Source organism: Colletes gigas, unplaced genomic scaffold (genome assembly GCF_013123115.1).
Source record: "Colletes gigas isolate AHSC1104 unplaced genomic scaffold, ASM1312311v1 Colletes_gigas_Sc00055, whole genome shotgun sequence".
Classification (NCBI taxonomy): Eukaryota; Metazoa; Arthropoda; class Insecta; order Hymenoptera; family Colletidae; genus Colletes; species Colletes gigas.
In genome coordinates this window covers 22,266-45,724 of record NW_025106684.1, presented here as the reverse complement: position 1 = coordinate 45,724, position 23,459 = coordinate 22,266, and the positions used below count along the sequence as shown (strand labels likewise).

Below are 23,459 nucleotides of genomic sequence, written 5' to 3'. Positions count from 1 at the left end.
GATGCTGCACTTCGATGATCGGCCGAGAATCCTTTATTTCTGACAACAGTAAACTACATAACTTAAGATTTATCTTATTTAAAATTTATTTCCTTTAATATCTCAACTTGAGAATTAATTGTTTTAGTTCCATACTGAGAAGTCCTGCCACCCATATATAGCTAGCGCTTAAAATTGTTAATAACTAAGCTGTAATAATAAACATCTGTGAATAACGTGAAAGATTCTTCTATAGAATATAATCGTTTATAACTAGACTGAGGATCTTCACGCAAATTTTTATCAATAGAATCAATGAAATGGGAGCTTCGTAGAGGGTTGTCTCACCCCCTAAATATAATAATTCGTATCTTACTTTAAGTGTTTCTTATATTTTTGAGAATTAAAATTTCCTATAAACGCATAAACATCCGCAGTCTGGTTACAACAATTTCGTTGTTGCGTCCCCCATGTATCGCGCGCACGGGAATAAAATGTTTACCACGATTTAGCCCCGAATAGCCCGCGAAACGAGCGCCCACCGAGGTGTTAAATATTTGCAAATAAGATTTGACTTGCTAAATAATCGGCTCAGCGAGCTTCACGGAGATTAACAGTCTATCCAACAGACTCAATAAGCTATCCGGGGGTAGCTGGCGCGCACCTTGGTGGATCATGTGTTTCGCGGGTGCGATATATCACTCGCTAAGCACTCACGCGATCGCTCGGTCGACTCACGCGCCGCGTTATCTGGAGGTTCTGCCTCGCGTAGAGCCTGCGTTTTGAGCGATATATCAGCCCCCGCTCGGACAACCCCGGTGGCTACTCGTTTACTTCATAACTCATTCGGTCATTCGACGAGTCGCCCCGTTGCTTCGCCGGGGCGTCCCTTTTTCGCGACGCTCGGGTTTTGCGGATACCTCGCAAATCTGATTATCGATCGGTAATCAATATCGGCGCAATTTGGCCTCGCGCCAGGATACGGTGTACGTGTGTCAACCGCGTGCGCTCGTCCTTCGATCCGCAGGGGGATGATTGAAAACGGTGCACGTGCGACGCTGCTAATCGCCCGACGAACGACTTCGAACGAACCTTTGATAGCGTCCGTGGGGTAGCGACAAATATTTGGAATGACTCGTTTTTATCGTTTGGAAATGTCTCCCGTTTCGGGGAATCTGGAACGAACGCGATCCAGTGGCCCGAATTCGTCGCCAAAATTTAAGCCCTGAAAATACTCGTAATGGTATGAGCTTTGTACAAGTGTTAATTGTGAGAAGGAGACATAAACATTTTATGTTCAACTATCAACAACTACTCGATGTGTAGCATGGAGTAATTAAATGATTCCAGTTTGTCGAATTTTAGCCATTAACCCCTTTGGTACTAGAATTCCAGAATTGTTAATTCGAAGCGAATTGGATAACAATGTCCGGCAATTATAGAAAATTAGGTATCCACCGATTTGCAGGGAATTCAGTAGTGATTGTCGACGCATAGAGAACCTAATCCTGACGATTTTCGTATCGTGAAATTTAACATTGACGTTCGCTAATTCGCTGAATTTAATTTCCGGCTAGTTCGGAGCAATAATAATCGATACTGATAACAATAGAGTCGTGAGCTATGACAGTCACAATCCCGGAATTGTGGAATTATGTTATGACGACCCTCCGGCGATTACCATGATCTAAATGTCATCAGTGATCATCACGGGTCCACTGATTTCAGGTTTCATACAAACATGACCACGGAATAATCCGGTGTTTAATTCTGCTTAGTGATCGCGTTTGATCGTAACGATATTTCATAATATCTAGGCAGAAAAGAAATTGTTTTATAAAAGCAATACTAAAGTTTAGAATATATAATACTCTATTTAAATTCAAAATATTTGTATCTACTTTAACTTTTTATGAATGATCCTTGTTATCCCTCATTGTTCTATCATATTAGCAAGCAAAGTGATCGATTTAATTAATCGTTTTATTTGATCTTAAACTTCTGTTGGTATAGAAAACTCATATTTCTTTTAAATATTCCCTCTTCACAAATACTTCAGGCTTCGATAAAACCTAACGCCTTGCCAATATCGTCTGCAAAATTTTTTCCCAAGAATATTTTATCTCCTTTTGGCGTAACAATTGTGCCCAGAAGTGTTCTTAATGAAAACATCGCGAGAATTTAATTTCTTTCTTGTTACTTGACCCAATATCGAGCCTTCGTTTATATTCGCAATCATGTTGTACGGCTGTGTCGGGTTTCTTAATATATTTGTTCCTCTGCAGATTCCAGCTAGTATCTTTTGTACAACGGCCGAACGGAGCAGCTGCGGATGCATATTCATATTGCCTCGAACGTACACCCTTAGTCGACTTTCATTCGCGTTTAACGTTCAGGCGTTGCTTTTAACCCCTCTGTTATATTCCATCGTATTGCTTTAATATAATTTTTCAAGCATAAATGTTGAGCACGGTCCGATATTGCGTTTCTTATTTACATTTATTATAATTTCGTACGCCTGATTTAATCCCTTGCGTTGAATTAAATTGTAAACAAATCGCCCACAAAGTGCCACACATTTAAATTAGATTATAACAAATTTATTATTTTTCGTTTCTTAAGAACATGCTGCTACAAAAATTTTACAAGAGGAAGAGTTTCGTAGAAGACATGACTTAAGCATGTTCACCCTATCACGAATTTTTATATCTCCCTTAGTTTCGTTATACGTGCCACACTGCCGTATCGTCGAAGTATCATGGTTGTTTTAGTAGATCGGATTACGTGTGTGTAGGATGAAACGATTTTTCGAATTTTATCGCACCACTTTTATAATATCAAAAATCGTTCGCGAACGACGAAATCGCGAGAACCTTCGGAGCGATATCGGTTTTTTCGTGCATGATGCATGCGAAACGAACGTTAGCGCCGTTGACACGGAAACATGATGGATGTTTTGGGCGTGCGCCATTCCAACAATGCATCAATTCGTCGTACATATCGAACGGTCGGGGACCGCAAGGCGACTCCGGTGTTTCGAACTCGACGGCCTCTGACTATACTGAACGAGTCTAATTTTGTACATTCGAAACTAAATCTGGACACATGTCGGAGTAAACAAGCGAATTAACAATTTCCAGGGCATACCAATTGTCAAACAATAGAAAATAATGGAGAAAATTTTATTCGAGCATCTTTTGGTTCTGCGTTTGACCAATATTTATCTTTTCTACTTAAATCGACCAAAAGTTAATATAAAGTAGCCCCGTTCTGTAATTTAGAAATATGTTTAAAAAATTCTATCGAGATCTGTTGAGAAAATTCTGTTTGAGCATCTTTTGGTTCTGCCTCTGACCAATATTTACCTTTTCTACTTAAATCAACCAAAAGTTAATATAAAGTAACCCTATTCTGTAATTTAGAAATATGTTTACAAAATTCTATCGAAGTATGTGGAGAAAATTTTATTTGAGCATCTTTTGGTCCTTCGTCTGACCAATATTTACCTTTTCTACTTAAATCAACCAAAAGTTAATATAAAGTAACCCTATTCTGTAATTTAAGAATATGTTTACAAAATTCTATCGAGATCTGTTGAGAAAATTTTGTTTGAGCATCTTTTGGTTCTGTGTCTGACCAATATCTATCTTTTCTACTTGGTTTGGTGTTTACAAACCCCGAATCTGATGTGACATCATTTCTTTTAATGGATTTCCTTTATTCAAAAGTTAATGAAACCAGTATCGATAGAAAATAGAGTAGTATCGAAAATTCGAAAGGGAAATAAAATTGCAAATACGTCCACCTTCAGAGATTTATTTATACCCATCGCATATATTTTGTGTTTCCTGTTTCAAGGAGACCTCCCATCCCGGGTTGCTGGTAATACATTTTGCAGGACACTGTATAAAAGAACACGAATATCTTTACATCTTGCGTTGGTGCTCTTGGTCCCTTATATGGCCAGAACGTGCGGCTAAAGTCGAAAGGAGAGGTGAAAAGGAATCGCGCGAGACACGTCCGCAATTTCGTGAAAGCGGCGGCACGCGTTATAATTTCCGGGAATCATTGTTCAGGAATTAATTTCTCATTTCGCGTTTCACGGTCCGGGCGGGGCCTTTTGTACTCTCGTATAGGACGAACGAACTTTCAGTGGTCTCGCGATAATGAAACTGCCTGGAAATATGTAATAAGTTCATACGCTGCTCTCGGCGAAAATTTGCGCGCGAGAATATACACTCTCTTACATCTTTCGTTCGATAACACTTCTCATAATAACTATTTCACGGTACCATAATAATATTCGTTGCGTAACAGTAGCATTGATCATTCGACCGTTGGATGTTCCTAAAGTCGACGGAAGTTTCGAATATTGAAGTTCGAAAAAGTGGATCGACGTACGATAAACTTATTTTTAAAGAATTTTCAATCTCTAAAACATATTCCACAGAGTCGGAAACATTAGTTAGAACCCTCGCAACATCTCAGCTGTTAATTCTATCTTGCTTGTAATCCACGTTGCGTTAGCCCTCTTCAGGTATTCAGCGAAGCCAGAGACACGAGAGATCAGACAGGATTCCGATAATAATTTTTTTTGCCCCCATTGGAAAAGTTTTTCCGTATATCCGGGAAGGCGGTCCCTGTCAGAAACAGCTTCTGGCGTAGTTTATGGTGTGCCTCTTGCACTTACCACCCCAGCAAGGAGCAGCGAGGAAGGATTTCGCTAGAGCCCTCCGGCCGAGCGTAATGCTCCCATTATCTCCAGTCCTTTCGTCTGTACTGCGTGCGTACGTTGGCTGGCTAACGTACCGGGTGTCCGCGTAATTTCCCGCTACCTCCTGTCCGACCTAGCCTCGTTTGCCTCCGATGGTCGTGACGCGATCGTAAACCAGGCAGGGGTTGGACGACGCCAGGGCGGAGGCAAAGTGCACGAAAGAAACGATAGAGAAAAGGGGAACGGTTCGAGGGACCGTGTCAGCCGGGCAGCCAGGCCAGAAACCATTACGGTAATACCTCGCGGACGGAGGAAGTGATTTTTAAGGAGAGGAGGCTGCCATTTCACGGCAATTTCGTTCTCCCCATAAGCATTTTTGCTCTCGTTCGTCGGCGTCTGAGTAGCCGATGCCACTGTTATAACGGAACGATTATGAAAATTTCGCGTCGTTTTGGCGGTTTCATTTTCGGGTGGGATAGCCTTCCTTATACATTCCTGTCGCGACTTCAAACACAACCTTCGTCGTCTCTGGCCCCTTCCTTTTATACAAGTTGGATGATTCTAAATCTATCTAAACGCTCTTACTATCGCGCCACACATGGGTGTAGAAAAATTAATTCTTAAGTCGGGACGTTGAGGGGCAATAAATTTATACCGAAAGAAATGTTGAGGTTATGTAGTTCAAGATGCTGTAAAATCAAAATTTTAGTCTTGCAAAATATAGTACAAATAGGTTTTGTTATGTGAATTTTATTTTATTTTATCTATTCGATAAAATCCCATTAGTGAGCAAAGTAGTAGAGCATGATTATCAAAATAGAGTTAGAATCATTTTTGGCGAATACACATACCTTCAAAATCCTACGCACTTTTGAGAAAAAAATAAGTATAGTAGATGTCTAAAAAAAATTTTTTAAATCGTGCTAAAAAAATTACTCTTAGCTAGGGGGGTTAATTACAACCATTTTTGGTCAATACATATATCCCAGAAATCCTACGCACTTTTGAGAAAAAAGTTCCTTACTGAAAATATAATCTGCTAGGATGCCTTAACCCTTTGGTGGATGGGGCTGCTGCGACCCTCTAAAAGTTTAAACTAACAACTACTTAATATATGTCAATGTAATTATTTGAAAATTTATATAATCCTCCACTAGTTCATTATTTTTTAAATGCTTTAAGATAAATTTGATTTCCATTGACCAATTTGGCAAAAATCAACATTAAGTAAAATAATTCAGTTGAGATTGAGAGTCCACTTAAGGGTTAACGATGAGTATCCTTTTACCATAAGTGTCTCTAATTAACGTGTACTGGTATTTCGTTGCAGACCCTTCGGCTTCGGCATCGTCCTGCGAGGATGACGACGACGGTCGCCAGGCGGACATCAGAAAGCGCAAGAACAGCGTGTACGCGTCTTCCTCGACACGGGCTGCCTCGGTAGACAGGGACAAGGAAGTAGCGTCGTTGGGCTGCGTAGCCCTGGTGCACCAGACGGATCAATCACCCACAGAGTCTAATCAACCGATACGTCATCCGTCACCCTATTACTACGGCGACCTGTTCAAGGTGCCCGAGCAGATCAGCAAGACGCAACCGAACAAGTACAGGAAAAGCGTGAGTCTCGACGTGCCGGGCGAACGTTCGAGAACACCCGGTATACCGAAGAGGAACTCCGTAGCGGGCGATGGGGGTACCTATTCGTCTCAGCAACTACAACAGCAGCAGCAACAGCTGCCGCAGCCGCAACATTATCGTAGCGAGGATCTAGTGAGCCCCACGTCGGGGAGCGAGCATGCTGTCCCAGCCAGGAACGAGATCCTCTCGTCGTGCATCATCACCGAGTGGGATCACACACTCATGCCTCCGCATAGACTGTTGAGCCATGACCTGCCTACCACGGTTTGTACCTGTATCGCATCGCCAGACGAAGAGGAGGATGAGCTAGATGAACGGCAGCCGCATCTAACGCGGCATCAAGTGCGCAAGCTACGACGTACACGCAGAATAGATCCGCAACCGATACTCGTCGAGGACGAGGACGACGTGGAAGGAGAGGACGAAGGCGAGGAAGAGGAGGAGGAGGACGCGGAGGCGGAGGAAGACGAGGAAGAAATGGCTAGGCAACGTCACCTCTACGAGACGGCCTTCGACTGCAAGGTCAATCGGTCCGACGACGACCTGGACGACCTTGATCGGGTCACCAATCATCCAGTCTTGCACTCGCAGGTTGGTCTTGTCATTTCAACGCTTTCAACCCTTTCTCGTCACATTTAATCGTTTCGTTTTTTTATAAACATTCAGACTTAAGCTAAAGTTTCAAAAAATAACCATTGAGACTTGCTTCACTGTTTTTAAACGGAAGGTTGAGAGCCATAGCGCAATATACACGAAAAACGATGGTTCGTTGTTTTCGAAAAAAAAAACGGCTTTTAATAATTCATGAGCCATCGATCCCGAATGGAATTCAACCCGTTTTTAAGACCGTCAAAAATATTTCGACGACCTCGTCCCTTTTCATCGTCGAGTCTGATATTTCCAAAGCTTTCGAACAAGCTTTGCGCAACACGTTCATTAAGAGCACTTTCTGACCCGTGCGTCGAGAACTTTTCGATGCTTTGGCAATCTCTTGCTTCGTATTTTGTCGTGTGGATTTTTATGCCTTTATGAGAAACTTTGATTTTCAAAAGACTACAGAATGCACTTAATATTTAAAAATATGAGGAATACGTAAGATACGAATTATTATATTTAGAGGTTCAGACCACCCTCTACAAAGCTTCCTTCATGTCTATTTATGACATAAAGCGACTGCCACTTAAAATCGTACACCTAGCGATTCAATCGATTTTCATTTATAAATCGTAGAATTTACAGTAACATACAGATACAGGCATATAGTTTAATGCATCTTCGTTTAATATATTACAAAAGTAGAATGAAACAATTTCAGTAATTGTTTGAAAATGAACTTACAAAAACATCATTTTCGTTCGAACAATATTTTGAACTCTAGAAGCTATTCATTGAACAAAATCTCACGTTGTATAATTTTCCGACATTATGAAACTAGGATCCAAACTTTAATGAAGTGCAATTGAAAACTAATATGGCTAAAAATGTTACGGAATTCCCGTCCACGAATTACGTATCTCCCGCCACCGAGTGGAAATTAGACTTTAATTGGTGTTAAACCGCGTAACTTGGCTGGTACGTGCTTATCAAATTACCTTCGCGACGCGTAAGTAGGATTTAATATAAATGCAAAGGGCTGCAGCCTTAAGCCTAAGGTCGTAATATTTATTGTAGAATACATAATAACTTAACGTTCAAAAATCCATTTGTTATCTAAAAAAAAAATTGTTTCCTGCTTAGATAAGAAGCAGTAGCGCGATACCAGTGAGCAGAACGAGTTCGTCGACGGACACGTCGAAGCAGCAGCAGCCGCAGCAGGTCCCGTACGCCGGGCAGTCCCACAGCAGCAAAGACAGACGCAAAGTCGTACTTCTCCGCCCAAAACCAATTCCGAGCCGTCTTCAGCAACAGCAGCAACAGCAACAACAGCAATCAGACAATATTTCTACTCTGTCCCAAGATATCGAATCCCTCCAGATAAACTCAAGCGACGAGAAGAATGGTTCGCCCCGGCTGCCAGCCAGGGGTTACACACCGTCGCCTCCATCCACGGCACCGTTGCCGGCCAAGTTCCACGGGAACCGGGATCACTTGTTGCTGAATATACGCAGCACACCGAATCTACCTTCGCAGCCGGACCATCCGCGGCTGAAGGACTTGAGACTTCCGGTCAAGTCTCTGCTGAGGGCCAAGGACTCGCCGCAGAGCAGCGAGGGCAGCATACTGGAGATCAAAAGCAGACCGAAGAACTTTGCTCAAGAGAACGTGGAGTCCACCCAGGGGCGACGTTTCGACAAGGAGCTGATACTGGAGTTCAAGGGCAGGCCGAGGGAGGAGAGGCAACGACCGCGTAGCTTGATCCGCGAGAGCAAGCCTATCATGGAGTTCAAGGGCAGGCCCCACGAGGCCGAGAGCGATCTGTTGCGACCGCGTCGCGACGTGGGCCTCCTGGAGTTCAAGTTGAGGACCAGCAGACGCAGACCGGGATACTCGAGCACCGAGAGCATGGCTACCAGCAGCAGCGGGGGCAGCATGGAGTCCCTTCGCAGCAGCACCAGCGAGGGCAACAGGTCCACCAGCAGCTCGGAGAGCCGTCACAGCACCAGCCTCAGCTCCCACAGCTCGGACAGCGGCAGCACCAACTGCTACCACCATCATCATCATCACCAGCAACCGTCGATGACCGGTTTCTTGACCCATCACGCGAACAAGCTGCACATACTGTCGCCCATTTCCGATAAATCGTCCCAGGAGCCAGCGTCCGAGACCTCGGACAACAATCGGAACAACAACTCGCAGAAGGCCTCGCCCGAGGAGAACGTCACCACGGAGAACAACGTGACAGCATCCAACAATACTAATACGAATACAGTGAACACGAACACGAACACGAATTCCGTGACCTCGCCCATGGACACGTCGTTCAAGAAGAGGCGAGCCCCGCAGAACAAGAATCTGATCAATCTGGCCCTGCAGTCCTCGTCATCGGGCGACGCCGAAATCCAAGGCTCGGACAGCGGAATCTCGATCGAGTCGCGGGCTGGGATCAAATGCAAGCCGTTCGGTTCCCACTTGCTGAAACCGCAGCTGGATAATATCAATTTAGTTGATAACGAGCCCGAGCTGTCCGATCTGCCGTTCGACATGCCCAAGCTGCGGAGGAGACGATTGCTTATGCAACAGGACGCCACAACATCCGGCAGCGCGACCAGCGTTGATTTGAGAGACTTGCCGTTCGATATGCCCAAGCTCAGAAGAAGACTCAGATGCATGCAGAGCACCGAATCCAGCGGCTCACAGGCGTCGTCGAGTTTGTCTGTCAGAGACGTGGAACCGCCAGCCCTTTTCGGTGAGTCGATTTATTCGTTTAATGCGATTTACCTTCTTCGGACGAATTTAAAGTCACAAACTCTGAGCTTTTCTGTCACGGTTAAATCGTATAAGTTAGTTACTTCGGAGTATTTTTAGTGGTAACGAGTGGTTAGGAATTTTGTGAGACACGTGGAACCACCCTTTTCTGTGAGTCTATGGATTTATTCGTTAAAGTTACCAGCTCTAAGCTTTTCTGTCGAGGTTACATCGTATAAGTGAGTAGTTACGAATTTTGTGAGACACGTGAAACTGCCCTTTTCAGCGAGTCTATAATTTTTATCTGAAATTCTTGTCTGTATTCTCAATGCCACAGTATTTTAAACGTGCCAAGTTGAACATTTCGTATAGGAAGATTAAATTTATGTCACCGTTCCCTTTCTGCCCGCTTTAGAAGGTAACGTAGACACACGTTAAGCTCGTACGTTAAAAATATGGCGCTAAAAACTTTATTGGCATTAAAAGGTTATTGTCGAGCGTCGGATGCTCCAAAGCGATATCACCCTTTCCTGATTGAGCATCTAGCCATTAGAACGTTAAAAAGCGTCCTTTCGCCATCTCCAGGTAAACTGAGTACTTATCAAGGCTAGGGGACACCGTAATTTGATGTTGATCGTTATGAACCTTCCAGACAGCGGCTAATATCGTTAAGCTGCACTTAGCGCCTACATCCCTCTCGACGAAATATTTATTGTTACCAACGCTTGCTCCTTGCTCCGTAACGCGGCCGAAAACTCTCCATATTTTTGTTTGATGTCCAGCGCGTTAAAATTAAAAACTGCACCGTACGGTACACCGAGAAAATACACGAGGAAAAATCAAATATTATTTATATAATATACATTATACGTCTTTCGTTGAATCATTTCAACAACTAACCCAAAAATGAAAAAATTCAACCATACCTTACCACCTTACGTTTAAGTCGTAGGTAAATTCAAGTTCAAGAAATTACCATAAACGATCTCGACTCTAAAAGCTATCGGTGCAAATATGTGTAGAGGCACTGACCGCTTGTTAAGTAAACGCGAAATGTAAATCCAGAGTGGATTTACTCGATTCCCGCAGATACAGGAAACCAGTTACGCACTGCTCACTGCTGTGTAAACATAGATTATCGTCACAGGTTTCGTAATGCGGCCGTGCATGAGTAACGCGATGAATAGCGAATCTATTATCGCGATTCGCACTTGAATCGTGTTTATTGGGTCGAGGCTCCGGCGAAACGCGAATTATAGATATACTGGAGATAAACTTTGCAATGCACAAATTAAATCAGTTTATCTCGACGCGTTGTACGTGGGCGAATTATAGAGGAGCGACTTCCAACGTATCTGAAACCAAATATGGGAAAATTTCGAAAGCATCGACTGTTAGAGAAGAGATTGAACTGTTCGAACAATACGTGTACACCCGATAATGACGTCGAAGATTACGTGGGGGACGAAGATAACAAAATTCGTTGGATTCTCTCGCAAAAACGGGCGATCTGTGTCCTTTTGGCAAAAAGGCAGGAAAGGAGGCTTAATGTCGTCCTAACGACGCGGATCGGGGAAAGGGATTCGGAATTAGGGATTTGGAAGGCACGCATCGCGAAGATTTATGCGTCATCGATCACCTATCGCCCCTAATACTCGAATCTGGCCGCGATTTACGGACTACATCACGCGGCGTTCGGTATTAGTCGGCCAATTAAGCTTCTACTCTCGCCCCCGTCGTTCTACGGATAACTGGCGCTACGGCCATAGTTCCGACGCTAGACCTGATGAGAGTTTGAACGGGCGCCGTCTACCCTTCGGGGCTTGGAATTGCGAATTTCTAACGCGTAAGCTTCGAGAGAGCATCGTGGTCGCGTCACCTCTGGCTGCAAAATCTGAACCGTGTGGCGTCGATCGTGGCAAACAGCGTTTAGTAAATACTCGATGGGCTCTGGTTACGTGGACACGATGGCTCTGTACGCCAGAAGAGGGATCCAAGATCAGGGGTACGTCGAATAACCTTGAAATTCAGTGAAATTAATAATCCAGTGGCGAGTCAGAAACTAACAGATAATTTTAACACCTTGACTGCCACGTCATCCATTGACAGTGGAATCAAAACAATTAATTCTCGAGTTGAAATGTTAAATAAAATGAATTTTAACAGGCTTCATAAATTTTAGCGATGTTACGAAAGTAAGTACTAACAAGTAACACTACCCAACTGATACTCACTGATTTGAATGAAATTTAAATACGTGTTTTTTAATTATTTCTTAAGGGATACAGTTTCTGAAAAAAGTACTAGATCCAGAGTTGTACAGTTATGGGACTGTCTAAACTGTCTGAAATCAAAGTTTTGGTTCCATAAACAGTTTTACGGTTTTAGACTGGCAGTCAACGTGGTAACCAGAGAAAATTGTCAAAGATGTTATAAATCTATGGATCTCACTCGTTAGTGTAATATTGAATTTTTTAAATTTTATTTAAAGTCGTACTGGCAGCTAGGGCAATATTATATACAGTAATGTTTTTTAAGAAATTGATGAGTTCCATTATGTTTTTGATCTATTTCTTTCTTTCTTTCTCTATTTTGATTTTATGAAAAAATAGAACAGAAGTTCTTGTCGTAAAGTTGCACATAATAGGTGCTGTACTTAGAAACCATATTTGAATTGTTAAAAGGAATATATCGTCCTTGTATGCTTACCTTAGAGAAGTCCTCGTCTTCCACGTCTGTAGAAGGTTGGACAAATCCCCTTGAAACTTTAAACTCGATGAGAAAAATTGAATATCCGAACGAGGATAACTCCATTCACGAAACCTACGCATGAATTTTGGTATTAGAGAAAGAATTTTTACGCTGGCGTGAAACTGTTGAAGCGTTGTTTTCCGTTTCTCTGGAGTACAAACAAATCGAACGGGTTCGTTTGAACAAATGTATCCGCGAACGCGCGAATCGACGAGGCAATCGTGCCCCGTGTGGTAGTATTTCCGGTCTCGCGATAACCAACTCTGATCGATGCTCGTGCACAGGTTGTCGGAATCCGTGTTCTGCGTATCGCTCGTGTTTGATAACGCACTTGTCGTACTTCATAGCCGGGGATTTCATTCAACGCGATCGAGGGCCAATGAATAAGTTTCCAAGACCTCGATGATCGAAGGTTTTCAAGCGTGGGCGAAGAACTTGGTGCTGTTTGTATGTTTCGCAAACGCGAAACATTTGTGCAGATAATATCCACGAATAGCAATCTCTTAATATTCGGTCGACTGTGGAAAAATTACGTGCTCTTCCAAAGTATTTGAGAGTAAATAGAACCTGTAAATTTTTGAAATTATTTTGGTTATCTCAATTTTGTTTAGAGTTTATGTTGGTTTGAAAATGACTTGTTTCGAGAAATAGACAGGAAAATAATTGTTATATTCTGTACAAATACAGAGTCAAACAAATTTATTTAATTACGTCGATGTGTTTTCATGATAAAATTTATCAAAATGTATCGAGGCTATGTTATTAACAAAAATTTATTTTAGTTTGAGATACGAGTACGAAATTCATGAGAAGAATTTTGTAACCTTCCAGAGAATGTAATGAAATTCTAACATGGTAGAGTGAAAGGAAAAAGTGGTTGAAAAACGGTTTCATGATTTATCCACGGTCGTGTGTGCGTTATGCGCGCGTAGATCCTCGGATATATCCTCGATTTCGATGATCGTAGTCAGCTGCAAAGAAATCGGGGAGCCGTCACTTTTTCCCGGTTGATGGATGTCGGTCGATTTGGAGCGGTAAATTACATTTTGAACGGCGCGAGTGTGCAGAGAGGGGAAACGCGCGTCAGCGCGTGATCGAGAACAGATTCCCGAAAATCTCTGATACTTTTTTTTTTCCACGCCAAAACGCCGACAATTACTTATTGCGCGCGGGAGAAGTCTAAGCGCGGATGATAGATCGGTATATTTATTTCTTGTTCTGCCGGATTTGATGAGTTCCCTGATGGATCACCGCGCGAGCAAAAACAGCAATTTCCAAGCAAATTAACGATTAAGGGAACAATACACGGTGAAACAATACGGGAAGGCGACGACAGATTCGACCGAGAATATAACGAGAATCAAATGGAGAAACGGACCAGTAAAATAGTAATATAGTTTACTGAAATACGTGTCGCTTTTCTGAAATTGCATTGTTTTTTTTTTCAAATTCGTAACAAAGTGCATAATTTTAAGTAAATCGTTGATAGGACGGTCGAAAGTTATTAATTCATATTAGTAGATTTATCTAATTATTTATACAATTAAATTATAATTAAAAAAATTGAACACAATGTTTGTGGACTAATTTTATTCCTTGTAAGTCGATTAAAAAATGGAAATTTTCAAAATTTCTAGAGACTGACTATGATGTATGATTGTACTTTACCGATTGTTTGCCTTTTCTTGTCTTTCTTAATTACGCGTTGACAATAATTATACGCTTACTTGTCAGTACAGTCACTTCCTAAATATGCTTGCACAGTGTCTCTTTTTTTTTTTTTAATTGAACGATCTTTCCAAGAAATTCTTTTCGAACGACAGTTAAGAGGGAAAGTTATTCTACAGATTTTTGGAAAGCTCTCCTTAAATTGAATAACAGTTCTTTCTACTCTTCATAATTACACAAGAAGATTAGCCTCCTATCAATTAAAAAGAAGTCGATATCATCGTTGGCTTCTTAGTAAAATAGTTTCTGACACGTTATTTGAACCACATACACCATTTCTAAATAGTTTTACTTTCAAAACAGACAAGAATGTCTCTACTTTTATTGATCTGCACTGGGATTGCCCCCCTTAATCGCTCAGCGTAGTTTTAATTTGCCCTTCCATGGATACTCTTTCATCAATATCGGTGACCTTGACAGGATTATTACATCATTTTCATGGTCTCTGAACTATCCACGCGCTAAAGCCTGCATAATGCATCAAATGAACGGCGAGAAGATAAATTCCCAACGGTGAAGAAACGCGACCCGTGTGCATAGCCTATTAAACGCGTCAAATATTCATCCGTCAATTAAACGGACCATTTTCCAAATGGACGTTGTTGGGTCATTTTTTATTCTCAATTTTTTCTCTGCTGTTCCACAACGATGGGCGAACAGCCCGAAAAAGCACGGTTCCGCATTGTACCCACGAACAAAACGTCCGAGCTCGCGCGTAACCACAATGCACAAAACGCGAATATAGAACTGAAAGTGGTGCGCCCAGGGGGTTGCAAGGGAGCAGTTTCATCCTCTTGAGCTGCAAAATACCCATCCTTTAACAATTAAACATCTTCTATACGCAACGAGACAAGAGCGTTTCCTCCTACGCTACTTAACAATAAATTGTATCTCATTTACAGTTCGCTACGAATTGTACACAGTCCACCACTCCAAATTCTTAGTTTTTCTTGAAAACTTTATATAATTTCTTATACTCGATCCGTGTAAGTTCTCACCGAATCGAACTTAATAAAAGCAACTCATATTTCGAATCAAGTGGCACGTGTCGTAACTGTTATTTTTCTAGTTGCGATTTCTGTCGCCAAAATTTTTGGTCCGCGTCACCGAATCGTAATTTATTCCCGTTCAGGCGTGCACGCGTCGCGCTGGAGCAGCTCGTCCACGCAGGAACGGAAACGCACGCGTCTGTTTCGTATTCCGACGGCGTCGAATGTGGACGCGCGTCCTGTCAGCGGGAAGATACTCGAGAACGTATTGGAAATATCGGAAATATTACGCCCTACTTGCGACACGCCGTCCCCCGCCGGATCGGCTCTTGTAAACGTCAATGGCGACCCTTTCGTTAAGCGGCTCCTGTCAAAGATGCGCTTTTTGCGACGAGTAAAAATAGCCCAGACTGAATCAATGAACGATCGTCGCGTTGCATCTTCGACCGCTGTCGAATAACTGGCCCGCGATTTGCCGTGGCTCGTGACGCAACCGACTGCATCGCGATTGGGCCATTTAGAGCCCAGTTGGTCGCTGTTTGACTCGGTTTAATATCAAAAGAAGCTAACAAATATATCTAAGACTTATTTAAATTTTTCTTTACAGCGCCTTATGAAGGGTTAAACATCTCTAAAGAGAATGTATCCGACTTGGTTGCTGTTTGATTTGGTTGGAACTCGAATACATTGTCTTTGGAGGCATTTAAAAGTCTGTAAGGAGCTATGAAACCAAATTTAATTGAGTTTTAGATATATTTGTTAGCTTCTTTTTATGTTGAACGATGGTTAGTTTGTACTAGTATGGCTGATAAAGCGTGAGATTGCAACAAGCATCATTTTTTATTTAAAAGTTCACTATTGTTACAACCTTTGCTTTCTTGGTCATAGTAATGCAAACTAGCTATCATTTAATTTAAAAAGAAGCTAACAAATATTACAAACAGAAGGTTAAATGTCTCTAAAGACAATGTATCGGAGTTGGTTACTGTTTGATTTGGTTGGAACTCAAATACATTGTCTTTGGAGGCATTTAACCATCTGTAAGGAGCTGTGAAACCAAATTTAATTGAGTTTTAGATATATTTGTTAGCTTCTTTTCATATCAAACGATGGCTAGTTGCTTATTGTAGTGTAAGTTGCTTATTGAACAATAAGTTAAATACACGATATTCAATTATACATATTATGTCGTATGGAAATCCATTTCCGCAAGTCGCAACAATGAACGCAGCGATCTTTGCATCATTAATGTGGCGAAAAGGGGAGTCAGCGAGCAAACGATCAAGTTTGATTCAGTTTCCAGCTCCGTACCCTCGTTGAAAGGGTTGTTGGACGTTGAACGCTACGATTTTGATTAGGATATCTGTGTTCTCGGATTAGTGTTGTCGTCTCTACGGTTAACGCGCCCAGACTGATGTAATCGACGCAGTCTCGTTTAATTTTCTCGAAAATTTACAGGGCGATCTTCTCAAACCTTCGTCTTAATTTCCAGTGACAGCTAGACAACTAGATTTTAAGCGGATTTTTCTGCGTTTGATGAACATTTCATCAATAAATTTCATCTCCGACCAAGGAATACAAGTTTTATATTTATTCGTAAATAAAATTGTTTCCATCTCTACGAATTCCTATTAATGTTGTTTGTCTAGATCAAAAGCTTCCGCACTAATGCGCTCAATTTAATCACAAAGTTTCGTCGGATTCCCTTTCGAGTTAAACGTGATCGATAATGCGAAAAGCTAATTTTAATTAATAGAGCCTCTGAGGTCGAGCTATCCTATAACCCTGCGCGCAAGGCACGAGGTTGGACGAAGTTTGTACGGTCGCGTTTACAAGGCGATGATGTCGTAATTACACAGCAGATCCGTTTGCATTTTGGCACCAACGGAGCGCGCCCGAACGTCACATTCTCTCTCTTTGATGTCACCCGCGTGGTATGCGACCAAGCTGAATGCAAGCATTTCAAAATTTTGTACGCCAAATTCGCGTTTGATCGTTTTGTGTACCCGCGCTCTCAATCTTCTGGCTTGTAATATTAATCTATTAAACGTTAGAGCCACGCAGGAATTTACTAACTTTGTATCAACTAAATTAAATTTGTTCAACGTCTATGCGTGCTTCCTTTCGGAAATTTACGAAAATATTCCATTGGATTTAATAATAGTTTATTGTTGAATTTCGCCCTTTACACTCGGGGTATTTGGCTCGTATCATTTTGTCTTCCTTTACTATACTTTCGTTCTTTGAACGTATTTGTGGTTGAATAATTTATTACTCAAATCGTTTCCTACAAATGATTTATTTATTTATTTACTGTACAAGTAAAAATCCATTAGGGTAGAAAACGATGCTCATACATAAACAATATACATGAACAATAAATTGTAAATTTGATTTTTAAACGAGGAAATTTTAATATCAAAAATTGGTTTCTTCCCTGACAGTTTATGAAAATCTCTGATAATTTATGTACTTGACCAGTTTGTGAAGGGTGGAATAATTACTTTATCGTTTTCTTTCCACGTGCAATAATAGAGTTCAATTTATTTAAACGCTGTTACGATAAGACTCGCCGCGATGTGTATATATCCTTCATTTATCTCGCCGTGTCTCATTACGCTGAAGAGGCGAAAGGTCAAGTCCGTCTCTCGAACGTGAAAACGAGGTCTGAGTTAAAGCCAAAAACCCCGGTGGTCTGCGTAACTTAATATCTGCTTCCGTATATGGAATCTGGTCTTACGGCTTCATGAATCCGCCATTTCGCATAGCTGAATGGCTGGAGTATTTGAATTATGCGGCTGGCGAAATAATTAGAATACCAAGTTGTCTGAGGGGATATTTCCCCGAACACGGCTTCCTTCGCCAATATATTTCCACGATATCCCGACGTTTTCTGTTCAACGTAACATCGTGTTCTTTTTCGCCCCGCGTTGTTTAAGTTTACAACATCGTTCAAGTTTCGAAGCTAAAGCAACTTTTCAAGGAGTTATATTTAGAACACTTTGCCGTCGTGGTAACTGATATTGTTAGAAAAATTACGCAGGAGGAAACGCAGTGGTTCGGCGTTAACGCTTCGCTTATTAAATCAATATAAACAGTAACTTTAACGGGATGTGAAATTTAAAAAAAAAAAATGAAAATCTATCATCTATTTTTTTTGTCTGGCTGACACGTTCGTGATTTGAAACATAGTCAAAATTGTTATTATTATTCTATTGTCGGAGTATCTAATCGTTGCAATTTTCGCGAAAACGTTGAAAGATAACTGACGTCGAGTCTGATGGTCTCAAATTCTGAGGATTCAACGGTTCGTCGGTCGTAACGTCGCAGAAGAACGTTCCTTCTCGCCCTCGAAACACGTTAATCGAAGCAATAAATACTTTTCCGCGAAGAGGGTTCTACGTCTTCCGAGGTATTCGCGTTATGGTATCGTCGTTCCAACTATTGCAGCTGTACGTAACTGTTACGGCATTGTAAATCTCGGTTAGGAACGGGCGTAATCTGTGATTTTAGCGTCGATGCCTAGGGAAATTGATATTCGCAATCTCCGCGAGACCGATCTATCTTGCGTCCAGGCCATTTAACGGGCAGCGACGGCGATGGCGGTCGTTAACAGACCGAACAGAGAAAGGAAAAAAAGCCACGGATCTCGGTATCTCCCTTCTCTCGCTTCGCTAGGTACACGAGAAAAAATTCAGGAGCCGGAGAAAAGAGTCGAAAGACTTTTACTAGTCGTGTTTGAGTTGCTCCCGTTTTTCTCCTATTCTCTCTCGTCTCGATGACGTTTACCTTAAAAAGGCAAGGTCGGAGAATCGTCGATTCTTTCTCCAATCTCGAGAGAAACTACGATTCTGGTACAGCGTCGATCGAAAAATTCGAACACCCTTCAATCGTTATGTACAATCTCTCTATCATGAGTTTAGAGTCAACGCAAGAGATATGGATTTAAAATTTTGTTTTTAACAGTTGCTAACGATCGTTACTTTATTCATGGCATCGCAACGAAGAGGGAAGACTAAGTTTGCCCAGTATGTTGGTTGGTAAGAAAACTAGTTTGGGTTTTAAAAGATTTGAATTTTATTGCGTTATTAAATTATGTCGTGGCACAGAGGCTGAACTTTTTAGTAGTTATTTATCCAGTCGAGCAGAATAATTACATTTTCGTGCATCATTCCTCATAAGAGGATCACGAAAGAGTCGAATTTCGACTTCATAGCGAGCGTAATCGAAAGCAACTTTTTACTATTTTCCATCGGTCGGCGTTCTTTTCTATCTATTTTCCAGTCGACACAATAGAAACCGTGGCTTCGTTGTCAGCGTTACGGACACAGAACACGTTCTATTTACCTTTCGTTTTTATTTCCTCGAACGTTTTCCATGTACGGTGGTTAATCGGTTGGTACGCGTCCAATGCGCCATTACCAGGGCAGCGTTCGTCGTTCGTAATTACAGAAGTTGTTTAATTCGTTTTTCAGACGGTCGGAACGTTTGAGCCTGAAATTCGTTTCGATGAAACGTCGTTGTCAACGTCGAAAAGTACACTTTGTTTTTTTTTTACAGTTGCCTGAAGAAATACAGGAAAAATTGTTATTACGACGGGGAAAAATCCTGAATCCTGGTCCCGTTCTGTTCCATTTTCGCTGATCTTTTGTTTTCATCGTCGTTGTTACAGGAATTTTTTACCGTCCGATTTCTTTTCATAACCTCCGCCCGAAAGCATATCGTAGATTCTTCCGTTTGCCAATTCTGGAAATAAGCAGACAGAACAGAGGATATCGTGATATTTTCGCTATTATGAAATGCAAATTTAACGTACGCTCTAATACGGTCTCGTAAATAATAAAACCCAAGGGAACGGTTGGCGCCCGAATATCTATTTCTATTTTATGGCATTATCGAAGAAATGCAATTTACGTCTGATCGAACTCCGTTCACATGCTTCAACGTTTTCTGGCGATTCCCTTATCGGACGGGTAACACGTTGGTATCCTTCCAAAGTACCTCGTAGAATTTTAGAAATCGTGACTGTGATGTTGGTACAAACGATTGCGTAATATTCGAGTCCAGTCGTCAAAACTTATTGTTCGATGGTACTTTAATTTACTCGTATTTGCTCATAAGTGTGTCGTTAAATATTATTTGCCATATTTTACCTAATAGTTTTCACCTATGCTTTCGTCGTACTAATGATAACGTATCTATAGACTTTAATGATCTCGGTAAGTGATACGATTTTATACGCCATTAAAAAAATAAGAGAGTCGCCGTTGCTTTTGCGCTATAAAAAAATATAAATAAAAACCGTCATAAATCTCGCCATTATTTTCAAGTTTTCACCGAAAAAAATTACGAGAAAGTTCGTCAAACCGTCAACGATAATTTCACTGCTTTAACCCGGCAAAAAGGGAACGCCAAAAAAGTCGTCGATCCAGGGGTAGTTTTCACGAGCAACAACTCCGCGAAGCGAATTTAATTTACCGAACGAAATTTCAACGGAACTCTAACTAGATTCCGTTCCCCGTGACATATTCCCCGTCAGAAAAATACAATTTTCTGTCTGTCTGGGCTGATCCGGTCATGGAAACCCAGTCACGTACGGTTTACTCGCTGTCGGCAAATTGCGACATGTTCCATGTATTTACTCGGCTGTCGTTAAACCGTTTGGTAACAGGCCAAAGAGACGGGAGCGACGAGCTGGCGGAGAAGTCCGGCGGACTTCTAATTTCCCAGCGTTGCGCTCGACGGCGGATTTTAACGAATGATAACGTTCCTCGCTAATTGTCACGGTCGACGAAATCCGTAAGTGGTCGCGGATCCTTAAGTTAAATTCGCCTAATGCTCGTTTCGCGCGTACCTGTCGTCCCGTAACCCAGTTTCCCTTTCTCGTCGACGATGCACTTCGCGTTTCGCGATGCCACCGCGTCCCCCTCCCCCTCCCACCCCACCCACTCTTAATAGCAGGTGCGTTGACTCCTCGCCCGTCCAATTAATCCGCGACGGCCGTTTGAATCGCGGTTACGCGTGAAACGCGCGAAACTCGCGCGGATTTTCGAGCTCGTAACTGTGTCAGAAGATCGGCGCTTGGACGACCTGAAGTGCCCCGTGGAAATATTTCGCTCGTTGGTCGCGTTAAAAAGTTGGTAAAGAGGATTGATGCAGTCGCTTCGCGGCGAGCACTGAAAAGCTCGGTTTATCGGTGAACTTCTGACCTGAAACGATATATATCCCGCCGCCGTTTAGAGACGAGTATTTTGATAAGTTTGCAAGTAAATGGGAGGAGTTGGAACGGGGAAGGGAAAGGGGCATCGGACCTTTGCTTCGAATGCCATTCGACGTCAGGACAGGCAATTTATCCGAACGGATTGGCGGCTTGCTGAGAAATCACCGTAGCAAACTGGGATTTTACGATGTTTGATGGAAATCGAACGAATCGGTACTTGCAGCGGGAAAGAATACATTTTGTTACTAGAAATAATCCTCGTCATTCTTTGAACGGAGATAGAAGTAACTTAGTCTTGTAGTAACGAAGCTCAAGGTAATGTCTGTAGACCCCATTTTATGCTTCAAAGCGGAGGATTTGAAAGTTATTGAGTCGAGTAATTCGAAAACAAATAGAGATAGGCAGAAGGAGGTGCTGAAAATAGAGGTTGAAACGTCACTTCTCACGAAATGCTGACTAGTAATGAAACAAACGTTCTGTATTCAAATTTAAATTCATTTTTAATTAAATGAACAATTTATAGTCCAATTTTATCATACACCGATCGTATAATCAATGAGAATCGTTAAAACTTGTTTAGGTACATAGTGTCAAAGTAAATGTGAAAATAACCATAAAAGACAGCATATATAATAATAGTTTATATCTTCATCAGATAGAGGATGGGATGCCCCTTAAAATGAGAGTTCGAACAAGCCGATAGCTCAATTAGTTCCGGAGATATAAGCCTTCGAAGTTTGTTTACGTCGCGAGGTGAATGAACTTTCACTGCGGCACGTGATCGTAGTAACTAAGTCACGACTCACGCGCGCGAGAGAGAGGTCCGACGCAACACGTCAGACGGAGACAGAGATAGTCGAATTAAAAAAATTACTCCTTTACATAAATTACGATATCTCCAAAATGAAATGTCCAATCGACAAAAACCAAAAACCAGTTCAAAGAGGAGGCTTTGCTAACGATGGCTCAATAATTAATAAAACACTAATAGTTTTGGAACTCCACGCGTTTAAAATGTTAGAAAAAGACAGTGAAATTTTAGAATTACACCTCTAGTGGACTCCATCAGTAATGCAACCCTAACAGACCTTAAACTGGGCATTCAGTGGCTATTCGATGAGCGTATATATAGGAATAGGTGCTCGGTCGAGCACTTGTGAGAGAGGTACAGGTTGAGAGTATCCCTCTGCTGACGAATGCAGAAAGTTTCGCCACAGATCCTTAAAGTAGCAACATGCTCTCTAGAAATTTTAAAACAATTCGTTCTGTAGATCTCCATTCTTTGTTCCAGTTATCTTGTATTTTCAGCATCAGCGTCACAACCTAATCAGCACGTAATGATATTTATATCATTTTAAAAAAATAGCTTGGGACAGGGTTGAACGAGTCACATGTTTACACGAACTCTTGCGGATGTATTTTTTAGATTCTCCGCATTGAATAATACCCGCTAAATGTTTCTAGATTTGCTTGCTAAAATTCCGAACGCTACTGCGAAAGATAAAGGCGGCGTTTAGTAAATAACGAATGTTTACCGCGGGTATCGACACGTATCCACGTAGGGATGAAACCGGCGATTCCCGAGCAAATTGCACAGTCGCTCCGTCGATGAGAACGACGTATGTTGCCGATCGTAGTTCATATTTCATGAGGTTCGAGCCGGTATCAAGCATTCCAAGCAGGCTCGAAGTGTTTGTTACCGATAAGGGCTGCCGGTTGCTAACTGAGGGGGGGAGCAAAGAAGAGGCGGGGGCCGTGTAACTGCAACATCTGTTGGCGAGGATCTTAAGGTCTATCCCCGCGTTCGTATCCCGCATCTGTTGTTCGGACATTTCGACACATCGCGAGGCTTTTCCGTGGGGGGGAAGAAAGTAATGCCGCGGCGCGCATTGAAAAGATTTGGAATTGTAAAGAGGCGCGAAGTTGCGATCTCACCGTGACTCGTAACATCCGAGGGATTTGTACGTTATTTATTAGTTCTCACGCCTCGACGGCGGCGTCGAGATATTCTATAGATCCCGCGGAGAGATTGAAAAATTGAATTCCATTGAACGGGACCGATTCCGTGAAAAATTTATTCCCAGAGACACGTGTA

At 41.9% G+C, this 23,459-nt stretch overlaps 1 protein-coding gene across 1 annotated transcript in view; it reads left to right on the top strand.

Annotated features, from left to right (window-relative positions):
• The window catches only part of LOC122403486, a 173,378-nt gene that overhangs the window by 137,449 nt on the left and 12,470 nt on the right, over positions 1-23,459 (top strand). The window contains exons 5-6 of the mRNA XM_043407028.1: positions 6,024-6,922; positions 8,069-9,677. Of these exons, the coding sequence (XP_043262963.1) occupies positions 6,024-6,922; positions 8,069-9,677 (2,508 nt within the window). The remainder of the gene's footprint in view (positions 1-6,023; positions 6,923-8,068; positions 9,678-23,459) is intronic.